Source organism: Leucoraja erinacea, chromosome 30 (genome assembly GCF_028641065.1).
Source record: "Leucoraja erinacea ecotype New England chromosome 30, Leri_hhj_1, whole genome shotgun sequence".
NCBI lineage: Eukaryota > Metazoa > Chordata > Chondrichthyes > Rajiformes > Rajidae > Leucoraja > Leucoraja erinaceus.
The window spans coordinates 7,309,545-7,322,551 of record NC_073406.1 but is presented as its reverse complement, the minus strand read 5'-3'; the positions used below and the strand labels follow the sequence as shown (position 1 = coordinate 7,322,551).

The 13,007-nt window shown below is 44.0% G+C and overlaps 1 protein-coding gene across 10 annotated transcripts in view; it reads left to right on the top strand.

Annotated features, from left to right (window-relative positions):
• The window catches only part of klhl21 (kelch-like family member 21), a 32,086-nt gene extending 19,516 nt beyond the window's left edge, over positions 1 to 12,570 (top strand). For all 10 annotated transcript variants that reach the window (XM_055659334.1, XM_055659333.1, XM_055659341.1 and 7 more), the window contains 3 exons: positions 3,976 to 4,381; positions 6,566 to 6,638; positions 7,037 to 12,570. In XM_055659334.1, coding sequence (XP_055515309.1) covers positions 3,976 to 4,381; positions 6,566 to 6,638; positions 7,037 to 7,348 — 791 coding nt within the window. In that variant the 3' untranslated portion in view covers positions 7,349 to 12,570. The remainder of the gene's footprint in view (positions 1 to 3,975; positions 4,382 to 6,565; positions 6,639 to 7,036) is intronic.
• The last annotated feature ends 437 nt before the right edge of the window (positions 12,571 to 13,007 follow it).

Here is a 13,007-nt window from a genome sequence, read left to right as displayed (position 1 = left end):
TGGAGTGTAAGGAAATATACAGAGCACAGAATATAGCTTTCAATATTATAGCACACCAATTCCATAGACAAAATCCAATGTCCACAATGGGGTAGAGGTGAATCGGACAGTAAATTCGGTTCACCTCTACAGAAGGACTGTTTGGAAGGCTGATAACAAAGGGGAAGAAACTGTTCCTGAATCATGGTGGTGCTTGCTTTCAAGCTTCTGTTTCTTCTGCTTAACGGGAGCAGGACGAAGAAGAATAACTGGTGGGAAAGGTCAACGATTATGTTGGCTTCTTCCCTGAGACAGTGTGAAGTGTAGATGGACCCAATAGTGGGAAGTCTGGCCTTTGTGATAGACTGGGCTACATCCACAACTTCTTGTGGCCTTGGGCAGAGTTGTTTCCAAACCAAGCTTTGATGCTACCTGACTGTATGCTTTCTATGGTGCATCTGTCAAAGTGGAAGAGGGTCAGTCTGGTGGGTACTCCTCAGACTCGTTGATCATAGCAAAGATGGCAAGCCCTTAAGGTCATAAGTGGTAGGAGCAGAATTAGGCTAATCGGCCCATCAAATCTATTCCGCCATTCAATCATGGCTGATCTATCTCTCCCTCCTAACCCCATTCTCTTGCCTTCTACCCATAACCCCTGACATCCATATGAATCAAGAATCTATTTATCGCTGCTTTAAAAATGTTCATTGACGGCCTCCACAGCTTTCTGTGGCAAAGAATTCCACAGATTCACCACCCTCTGACTAAAGAAATCCCTACTAATCTTCCTAAGGAACATCATTTAATTCTGAGGCTATGAGTTTAATCCTGGACTCTCCCACTAGTGGAAACATCCTCTCCACATCCATTCTATCCAAGCCTTGCACTTTTCGGTACGTTTCAATGAGGTCCCCCCCTCATTCTTCTAAACTCCAGCAAATACAGGCCCAGTGCCATCAAACGCTCATCATAAGTTAACCCATTCATTCCTGGGGTCATTCTTGTAAACCTCCTCTGGACCCTCTCCTGGGCCAGCACATCCTTCCTCGGATGTGGTGCCCAGAATTGCTCACAATACCTCAAATGTGGCCTGACCAGCGCCTTATAAAGCCTCAGCATTGCATCAATTTGGATACATACCAACAGTGCAGTCCATCACTGCAGGATCCTCCAGGCTATTGAAGTACTTTAGCACTTTGTCTATTCAGGGTGTCTGCAGTGTGGGCTTGAAGGACCATTGTGTTTACCAGATCCCATCAGGTAATAATGGGTTAGAATTTCTCCACCCAGCCCCCAGAGATCATTGGGAAAGTGCAGCAAACATCGCTAATTTGACAGAATCTGCATAAAATTCCATCGTGTACTAGACCCATAAGTGTACTAAAGCAAGTGTTTAATCCAGAGACTTGTTTCAGCTTGCTAATGGGTCTGCCTTGAGAAGAGACTTGTTTCAGCCTCTTGGACCTAGCATGCACAGTCAATACCTAAACCTCTCCATTAACAGGCCGAGCTTCGGGCTGCAGGTTAGCACTGCATATATGGCTACCCTTTGTAACTGATTAGCACCGCATCTCAGATTTTAACCCGCAGCCCTTGACGTCCCTAACCAACAAAGGTCTACCTTGGAGATACAGGAAATTACTGACGGTGGAATCTTGAGCAGAACACAAAGTACTTGAGGAACTCAGCGAGTCAGGCAGCATCTGTAGAGGGACTGGGCAGACCACATTATGGGTCGGGACCCTTCAAACTCTTGGACAGATGATGTATCTGATTCTGAAGAAGGATCCCATCCCAAAAAGGCACCTGCCCATCTCCTCCACAGAAGTTGCCTGACTTGCACCCGAGTTTCATCAGCACTCCGTGTTTTGCTAAAGATCTATCTTAAACAATCTTATGCCTGTGCTGTATCTTCTATGAGCTAACGCTCTCATCCCGTAAAAACCTTCCTTCATTTCACTACTGAATGGCCTGAATATAATTCTCATGGAAGCCAAATCTCTGTTCAATTTTGTGAAGAAAATAGAGGAAAGTTCAATCAGTAGAAATAGTTAAGGGGAGATTTACTCAAGGTGTTTAAAATTTATGAAGGATGTTGGTTGAGTAACTAGGGAGAAATTATCTGCTGGTTGGGAGAAAACCAAAGGACACAGACAGAAGGAAATTGACAAAAATATTAGAGACTGAGCTGAGGGTTTGATTGTAACACGAGAGATAGTCTGCTGGAGAATGTGTTGTCTTCAAATTGGTGGTTGGGGAGGGTTTGAAGGACAGGGGAAGGGGATGGTGTGGAAGCAGATTTAATAGTAACTTCCTACTTCAAATGGGAAAACTGTTGAAGAGTAGGAAGGTGGAGGTAAGATTAAGGCTCTGGGCCCAGTGCTCTGTATGGCATTTAATTATCTGTCACCTGGGCAGTTGAACTGCTCTTCCTTGGCTATTTTTCTAAATTCACAGCCCCATAAATATATTTGATATGCTCAAAACCAAACTAAAAACCTGGGAGACTACTTCTGAGATGGGCTGTAGTTTGTCAGTTTTAAAGGTTTCTTGATGGTCTGTTCACCCACACAACTGAACAAACTTTGGGATTGAAAAAAGTTCCAGAGCTGTCCATGATGGTTGGACAACGGTCAATATACATATTTAAGTGTTGAACGTTACAGAGGCAGAGGAGTTCTGAGACGCAGCTCAACTTTGCTGGAAATTGTGGCCCTGCTATTTCTGTCCTTGTTGCATCAGTGGTCACTCCACATACAGATCATGCCGATCTGGTCAGACTATCTTTACTATGGGGAATACAATTTATTTATAATTAGCAGCCAGCAAAAAGGCACGGGGTGAATTATGTTCCCAGATACGTCTAAGCTGTGCTCTTTTTCTTGTGACGCCAGTACAACGTACCAGAGTCTCTAACCTGGTTTATTTATCATGTTCAACTAATGGATAATATAAGTGAATGAATTAAAACATTGAGCAAAACCCAAAGATGCTGAAGGAACTCGGCTGACAGCATCTATGGAGTGGACGAACAGATGAACGTCATTGAATTTTTGTTGTTCCATTGTCGGTACACATGCCGAGTAAACACTGTTGATCTTGGCTTGACTCTTCACAACGTTTCGAATGGGGACCCTTCTCCAACCTGAAGAAGAGTCCCGACATGAAACATCACCTATCCATTCCCTCCATAGATGCAGCCTGACCAGCTGAGTTCTCCAGCACTTTTTTTGTTCTGCTGATGATTCCAGCTTCTGCAGTTCCTTGTTGCTGCCAAACATTTGACAATACTTTTTAAAATTCTGATGACCTATTCCCCTAGTTGGTGGCGAGGGGTTTTGAATTAGCCATTGAGGGGAAACTTCCTAAACTTGCAAGATCGTTGGAGCATTTATCCTTTCTGTGCCAATCGGATAAATATTTGAAAGGGATAGATCCAGGATGATAGAACAGTCAGATAAGTTTTAGATGTATGTATAAAGCCACCCTTGATACAATGATGGCAAGTTTGGTTGTGAGTGGTGTCCAGACCCACACAGAAAGGCGGTGGGGGGGGATAATTTCTTTAGGCTATCCAGAAATGATTTGTTCAACGTGAGATATTTCTTCCAAGTGCAGTCACTGTTGTAATGAAGGAGTTTCCGTACCCAGTTTTTCACCCAGCTCCCATGTAGAACAACGTATTATTAAAAATAAATTGAGCTTGGTGATGTTGGGTGATTGTCAGGACATTGGGAAGGACTGCTTTATTTCCACAAAGGGATCTTCTACCCAAGAAATCATTGGCCTTTGCTTTAACATCTCATCCGAATAACTATAGATTCTCTGACAGTGGCACTCTCTCAGCACTATAGTGTTATATCAGTTTTGAGCCTCTCTGGATCCCCCCCCCCCCCCCCCCCCCCCCGCACTGAGCGCTATCTTTGAGCCACAGCTGGTGCATGGTTGCAGGACGGCGATTGCTGGATCCTCATCATGTCTGTTCTTGTTTATTAGGTGGTTCTGACGGGACGTCATTGTACGACTCTGTATGGCGGTACAATTCGAGCGTGAATGAGTGGACGGAGGTTTCGCCCATGCTGCAAGCTCATGAATACCACAGTTCCGTCGTGCTCAAGGGACACATTTACATCCTCGCCCCCAACAGCTTGGAGCGCTACGACCACTCCGTGGATAGCTGGGAGGCCCTGCAGCCAATGCCGTACCCCATGGACAACTGCTCGAGCACGGCCTGTCGGGGCAAGTTGTACACCATCGGAACCCTTGCTGGCAAGGAATCAATGGCCATTCAGTGCTACGACCCTGACGCTAACTTGTGGACTATGGTGATGTGTGGCTCGTTACCTCCATGGTCATTCGTGCCAAAGACGGTGACCCTGAATGGATTGATATACTTTGTACAGTAAGTTTGAAGTTTAGGTTTATTATTGTCCTGTGTTCAAATGTACAGTGAAAAGCTTTGTTTTGCATGCTATCCAAATAGATCAGATATACTACACAAATACAATCAAGTGAAACTCGAGAACAATAGGTAGAGCAAAGAGGAAGGTGCAGAGTGCAGAACTGGCTAGGTTGCACTAAGGACTTTGGTCTTTTTTTGGTATTGGCTTTTTTAATATTAAGCTTTATTATTCAATTAAATGTTCTGACATTTTTTTTGTTTGTTATGTTTATGAGTATGCTAATTACAGACCTGTTTTGCTGCTGTAAGAATTTCATTGTTCTATTTTCGGTACATATGACAAGTAAACACTCTTGTCTTGACACTTTTGAACCAAGTTCCCTTGCATGACCTAATTATTTATTAACTCTGTTTATTTCCATTGAATTGGTCGGGAGGTTGGGGCTAGGGTTGCCTTGGGGATCATTTCTTCGTTAGTGAGGAGAAAGAATTTTCACTTTAATTGGGTCTTTCACGACTTGGGTCCCAAAGGATTTGCAGCCAATGAAGAATGGTCACTGTTACAATGATCCAATGTTCAGCTTCGAAGGAAGCTCTCATTCGCTGAGTCTTTGTCACTTTTTCTCTGGGGCACCAGATTTGTAGTAAGGGGTTGGCCATTCAGATGTATTTTTTTTTTGTTGCCCAGATGATAGTGAAGATAGTTGCCCAAAAGACTGCAAAAGCCTTGTATTGAGGCGATGACCAGTGTTTTAGATATTAAGGGAACCAAAGCATATACAAGGTTGTTGCAGAAAGTGCTGAGGCAGAAAATGCTAAGATAAAGATCAGCCATGTTCCAAATGCTAGCAGGCACCGCAGTCTGAATGACGTACTCCTCTTCCTGTGTTCAATTTTTTTTCTGCAGTTGTTATTCTTTGGAATATTTATCTTGTTCCCTTTTGAAGCTATTTCCACCAACTGGACATTCCAGACTTTACCACTTTTTGCATTAAAAAGATTATCTTGTGGTTGCCAGCAGTTCTCTGGCCACAGTGCAGTCATTGGAAACTGTTTCTTACTTTATTCTGCCTAAAAATGTTTTAATTTCAATAATGTGGAATTAGTGGATATAAACAACAAGAAATGTTAGCGTGAGATGTGGGGGAGTTAATGTTGATGAGGATTTAAATCTTGTCTGTCTATTCTTTTTCATCTAATGAAGACAATGATATTGCTGTTTGGCAGCAGAGTTTAATCTATTCTTCCCCCTTCTATACTCCCTGGGCTAATTGGTTTGTGTGGTGTTGGATTGGGAGCTCTGTTGGATTGTGAGGTGCTTCTGAAGTTACCCCAGTGTTACCGAGATGACTACACTGAGACCAGTTCCACCACGTTAATTGAAAGTGTGGCAGACCCTGACTGAGTGATAGTTCCCAATTGGTGTCTCAAACTAAAGGATGGGAATAACTTCATGATTAATAACTTGAATATCAGCATTTTAGTATTATGGAGGTGATAATGGATATCGGGTTTGTGAATAAGAAGTGAAGCCCAGAGTTTGTCATGTCTGGCAATTATGTCCAACTCTGATGTCCTGAGCCAACACTAATTTCTCAACCAGCTTCACTAACTGTTTAACTCTCTCATTGTACAAGCTTCATGTGAGCAGCTGGTTGTCACATTACATTAATGTCAATATTTTGCAAACATGAAGATCCATTAAATAGTATTCTTGAAGTTGTAGAAGATGCCAAATAAATGCAAGTTCTGGTGGGATAAGAAACATTTCAGAGGGCACGGTCTCAGAATAAAAGGACCTTCCTTTTTAGAATGGAGATGAGGAGGAATTTCTTTAGAAGAGGGTGGGGAAACTGGAATTCATCGCCACAGATGGCTGTGGAGGGCAAGACATTGGGTATTTTTTAAAGTGGAGATTGATAGGTTCTTGATTAGTAATGGCATCAAAGGCTCCAGGGAGAAGGCAGGAGAATGGGGTTGAGGGGGAAACATTACCAGCCACGTTTGAATGGCAGAATAGACTCAATGGGTCGAATATCCTAAATCTGTTCCTATGTCTCATGGTTTTATGGCCTTATTTAAGGTATGCATTCCTGTGGGGGTTTGTACTTGTAGTGTAGATTGGTGAACTGGAACTTATTCAATGATTTTTATTGAAGGCACTCTGTTCCTCTTTCTCCTCAGGGATGATTCTTCAGAGGTTGACGTGTATAACCCAACTAAGAATGAATGGGGCAAGATCCCACCCATGAATCAGGTACAAATGAATGTGAGAGTGCATATTGGTGAGATTGGGATTAGCAATTTTCAGCTACTCTGCACACTGATGTTTGCTGTCCGCATAGAACCCGCTAGTGTTGGCATTAGTTTGAGACTGGGTCTATCTTGGGGTCTGGGAATATGGTGGGAAGGATGGAAATGTAGGAGTCCTCAAGAGGAGGGAGATGGGTGGGAAGGAGAGGAATCAGTTGTAGGACTGAAGGAAGGTACAACAATGGGGCAGGACCATGGAGGGAAATTGAAAATGAGAGTTTTTGGTTTGTGAGATATGAAGTGCTTGAGTTGCTGTGATTCCCTGCGTCAAATTTTGAGTTGGCTGTTTCTCTGTGCTATTGAGTATGCTTAGTCTTGTTTTGTTATTTCTCTCTATCCCAGGTCCACGTTGGGGGAAGTGTGGCCGCCCTGGGAGGAAGGCTGGTTGTCTCCGGAGGCTATGACAACACCTTTGAACTATCTGGTGTCATAGAGGCCTTTAACTTTCAGACTGGCTCCTGGAGTATTGTTGGCCATCTCCCCCAATCCACCTTCTGGCACGGATCTGTCAGCATCTTCCGGCAGTTCATGCCCACTGCCCGGGTCACCTTCGAAAGCTCGACCAATGACAACCACAACAATGAAATAAACCGTCTAAATCTGGCCCGGTATCGGAGGCAGCTTCATAATGAGAACCTCCGCCTTTTGCACTGAGCAGGTTGGGTTGATGGCTAAGAGCACAACAGTAAAACTTGCTCTCAAATCAGCTGGCTGCTTCCCGCTTCCAATTGATGGTCATCCAGTACTGAACTGCCTGGTGTCAAATTGACCATCGGCTTTCATTATTTAATTCTAAAATTCTCCATGTTGCCACCGTCAGCACTCGTTGGTTCTACTGAACTTTGTTTGCTGTTGTTAGCTGCGTTCTATCTACCACTGGCTGCTGGCTTTATTTGTCTCCAGAGGGGAGATGTGAAGCTTTATCTCCCCAGCCTCGTCACCAAACTAGCGCTCGTTTAAAAAGCTCTGGTAAAAAGAAAACCTGCTTTCTGTAGCTCTACGTCAAATTCAGTAAACATTTAAATTAAAATCAATTTATTTGTGTAGTTCAACAATGAGGAAAAATGAAGCAAACATTCTGTGCACAAAACCCAAGAACAGAAATGTGGTTGTTAATTTATTTTTGTGATAATGTTTGAAGGAGGAATATTGGGATGATAGAACACTCAAGAACACAGTAATGCTCTCGTAATATGGGATCTGTTACATTAGATAAATACAATCTTGGTTTAGTGTCTCATTGGACAAATGGTGAGTGGATATGATGTCAACATCAAAAATTGAGTCAATCAACTTGATCGGGCAACATTCACCGTCATGAAAATACACCTTAGATGGCGGATGTGCAGGAGTGGGCGCCGTCTGTGTATGGCAGCCTGCCCGCAGTCCGTCTCTTCACCTTTTTTTTATTTTAAGTCCTGTCCAAAATGTTAGTGGAGGTCTTTACTGTGGTGGGTGGGGGTGGGGAAGGGGGAAACTTTAATTCTTAGTCACCTACCTGGTCGGAGAGGCAGCATCCCTCCGAGCTGCTTCTTCGCCCCGTCCTCGCGGCCTACCATCGAGAATGGGGCGGCGTTTCCTGTCGGGACCGGCCGGGACTACAGCTTCGGCGGCGGCACAGCGCAAGGACACCACAACGGAGCGGAGCCACGGAGCGGGCGATGCCTTGCCGGGTCGCCGTGCGGTAGGCTCCGGAGCACTGTGGCCGCCGACTCCCAACATCGCAGAGCTGTGGCTGCGGGCGTCCAGCCGCGGGCGGCGCTGGATTTGGAGTGCCGCGGAGCCTGGGATCGAGTTCGCCGTGGTCGGAGCTCCAACCGGCGCGGCCTGAGGTCTACGAGTGCCCCGTCTCTGGTCTCCGGGGAGGAGGCAGGCGCTCCAGACTTTCCAAGCCGTTTGAGGAATTGTTTCACCCGACGCCAGAGTTCCATCTTCACGGCAAGAGGGCCCTGAAAATCATCGGACTGGCTGCAAGGCCACAAATGGGCCCCGACCTCGGGTGTTTCAGAGGAAGAGGACTTGACTTTCTGGTGCCTTTCCCCACAGTGGAAATTTTTGATTCTGCTGTGGGGGGATGTTTGTGTTGAACTCTATAATGTGTTGTGTCCATTTTCTTTCTTTATTTATTTTTAACCTTTTTCTATGGTTTGTATGGAAACTTATTATTTAATTTATGTAAAGCACTTTGGTGTCAATGCGAGTTGACTTAAAACGTGCTACATAAATAAAACTTACTTACTTACTTGATGAGGCCGCAAATCGAGGATCTCCTTTTGTGCTGTTCTCCAGCCCAGGTTTCTGTAATGGCTAATATTGGCATTAAACTGATCTCTCATTGCTGAACTACATACAGGGGAGGAGCAGTAAAACTAATCATCTTCTTAGACATCCCAATGTTTTGGCATTGAGCTCACCAGATGCTGATTTATGTGCTGCCTCTAAACAAATCTGTCTCCCATGCTCCTTGCTGGGTTGCTGAAAAATGTATTATCACTTTATTTTAATGTGATCACTCTTTATAAAGAAATGAATTACAAGTGTTTTGGGTATTGGAATAATATCCAATTGTCTGGATAATCTGCCAGTACATCAGCACTGAAGTCGCACGCATGACATATTAACAGAACTTAATTTTAATTGAAATGCTTCACGAAAGATGTGGCACCGGCATTATGGGTTGCATTGCCTCTTCTGTTTCTATGAATGCAAAAGGAAATAGATTGTCTGTCACATGACATTGCAAATTCTGTTTAAAAACTTGTCAGTATACAACACATGGCCTGGTGCTGTAGCATTTAGTAAAGCTGCAGGTTGCAGTCACATTATACTGTAAGTTTAAATTAAATTTGTGTGGAGTCAGATTGAACACTGCCACATTTTGGGGTTGTTTGTTTATTGCAACTGTTGTAAAAGCTTAATATTTATTCGCTTGGAAGTGTTGTAGATCTTGCTGGCTTTTGAAAAGGTATTGGAGTGCCAAAGCAACAGAAATTAAGGTGCCAGTTCCATCTGATGACCATCCGGTGGTGCCACCTGGACATCCGGTGGCGCTGTTACTGGCTGCCTCCACCCATGGTCTGGTTGTCTTTTTTATTTTTTGTTGTGTTTAGAGAGTTTTTTTGGGTTATTTTTCAGTATTTTATGTGGGGGGGAGGCGGGTAGGGCAAGGGGGAAACCGTCCTTCAGTCACTTCCTGGCGAGGATGCGGCTATTATCCGAGTTGCGGCCTACCAACTGGATTGGCGCGGCCTTTCCTGCCGGGACCGGACCAGAGCTTCAGCAACTGCGGCGCTGCGCTCGATACATCGCGGAGCGGGCGAGGCCTTACCTGGGATCGCCGCTTGGAGCTCCAGAGTGTTGGGCCGCTGCTCCAACATCGCGGATCTGTGGATGCAGAGCTCCCAGCGCGGGCGGCGCTGACTTCAACATCGTAGAGTCCTGGGACCCTTTGCCGGGGGTCGCCAGCGCGAATCTCCGCCTGTGGACATCGGGAGTCGCGGACTCCTGTGGGAGGTGACCGATTCAGAGGTCCAGGCCGCTGAGGATGTTCTCCCATTTGACGTTGGGGTTCCATCGTTCCCGGCGAGAGGGCCTGAACATCGGGCCGCCCATAGCGGCGACTGCGGGGGGCTCGGGAGGCCCCGACCACGGGTGAACATTGGGGAACATCAGTGAGGAGGTTAACTGGACTTTGGTTCCTTCCCTCACAGTGGGGAACTTTGGCGCCACTGTGGGGATGTTTGTGTTGTGGAGGACTTCTGTGTTCTGTGTTTTTTTCTTTTACTGTTTGTATGACTGTAAGGGAAAGAGAATTTTGTTGTGTCTTAATTGAAGACAATGATAATAAACCAAATCAAACCATCCAGCTTTCTGCCATTCACTAATGAAGGGAAAGACTGGAATTCATGTCTGACCCTTCATGACCTAGGAAATTCTAAAGGGAATTGTCGGCAATCAGGTAGATTTGAAATGTTGTTATAAGTAAGACAGTAATTCGAGCAGCTGATTTGTGTGCACACAATTTCACAAACGCAAGGCTGACAGTGGCCAATTAATCAGTTACAGTGATGTTGATTGGATACGTGACATAGATGCAGGTGTGAAAATGGGAACCATTTGAGCTAACTTTTATCATGAGAATAATTTTAGTAATGGGATAGTTTCCAAAATGACAACAACAATTGGTGAGCATAAACCACAATTGCTTGCCCATCAATCAGATTTGGGATCCATCGCTGCTATAGTCTATAGAACACCAAATATTGTTTTGTTTTTATAGCTGCAGTTTTGTGCTGCACAATGCACCAGATTTTACCACAGTTATGTGGTATCTTTTTTTTAACTGTTTCTGTGTTTTGGAATGGATTAAAGACTTATGTTGCATTTGCCGAGCCTTTCAATGATGACTCTTGGTCAAACCAGTTATACTTTATACAAAGGAAAAGTGAAGTGAGTTCCATTTAAGGCCCACTCAGCCTATTCAAGATATGGGAAGGACCTCCAAATGGACCTCATCTGTTGCATTTTAATGTTGAGTCTGATCAGATTAATATCTCACAACACCAATCTGTGACTGAATCTCAACTTGGTTCAGAATTTGGAATTGAGGAGCCTCTCACTCAGATGGACATGTGCTGTCTTTCAATTTGCTTAAATGCTTCCCTCAACCATCTCACCAGTGCTGCAATTTGTGTCTGGGAAACACAATAGTTGGGTGATGATCCCCATGAAGGAGTGGGATGAATGGGGCACTTCCATTCATAATTGCCACTACTTTAGAAATAAGAATGCAATGAAATATTCCAAAGTTATTAGTTTAGAATACTCACAAGTAGCACAGCAGTACAACTGGTAAAGTTTCTGCCTCAAAGATCCAGAGACCTGGGTTCGATCCTGATCTCGGGTGTTGTCTGCATGATGTTTGCACATTCTCCCTGTGACTGTGGGATTCCTCCGGGTGCTCCCACATCCCAAAGACATGCGGGTTTGTAGGTTAATTGGCTATAAATTGCCCCTTGTGTGTAGCGAGTGGATTAGGAAATGGGATAACAGAATCATTGTGAACAGGTGATTGATGGTCGGTGTGGACTCAAAGGGTTGAAGGGCCCGTTTCCATGCTGTATATCAGAACTGACCTCTTAAGTATATAAATCACAAATTGAACATTGGATCCATTGTGTTTTGAAGATGTTGTGGATTCAGTGACTTGAACACAACGTGATACCAATTTGCTGCTGATAGATTTGTGTCCGACTGGTTGATTATCACGCAGATGGTGTCAAATATGTAAGAGTTTGTTCATCTATCTCTTTGACTCCTGACGGCACTGTCTCGTGCTGGGTTACAATCTGAAACACTATTTGCCAATCATTCAGTCTTTAACCTCGTCAACAGAACCTTCCCTCATTTACCAGAAGTGGTTATTTGTTCGCAGCTGGAACTAAGGTATCCTTCCTTCTCAACTGCAAGCGGTTTGGTTTTTGTTTCATTCTTGCCCCCTCGTCTGGTGTACTGAAGCCAAGTCCTGTAGTCCCACTGCTGGACTTGACTGTGAGCTCTGTGGAGATGAGTAACATGTGCCTTTGCTGGTTCAGAGTTCGATGTGGAGAAAATGTTTCTTGGGGAAGATTTTCTTTTAAATGAATGACTTTTAAGGACTTAAATATTGACGAGAGGAATGAACACATAAGAAATTTAATACCGTTGCCTTTCAAAATCTCTAGCGTATGCTGTGAGTTTCAAGCACTATATATATCCTGGTTTTATCTTGAGTTTTCAGTGTGTGTGTCTGAAGTGTTGTGACATTGTACATACATGCAGTTTATATATTGAATTTGCATTATAAAAATTCTACTAAATAAAATGTTTACTCTGAAGCATTGGTTAATGTACAGTATTTTACATTTAAACGTTAATGCTAACTTAATACTTGAGTCTGTGTACCTTTTAGTATGGGTTTTGGATGGGGGGGGGGAGGTAACATTCTTTGAATCTCATGGAACTGTTGCAAAGTCATTGCCCAATTAAATTGTACTCTTTGGATGGTAAGTAAATGTATGTATTGTTTCAGAGTGCCAGTTTCAGGTTCCTTCATATGTGAAAGAGGCAAAGTTTAAAGAGGCAAGATTATTTTTACACAAGGTAGTGGGTTCCTGGAACACATTGCCAGGGGTAGTGTGGGAGGCAGAGATGATAGTAGCATTCAAACTTGTTTTTTTGTTGTGCACATGGATATTCTGAAAATGGAGGGATATGTCACATGTTCAGGCAGATGAGATTAGTTTAGTTTGGCGTTATGTTCAGCACGGACATT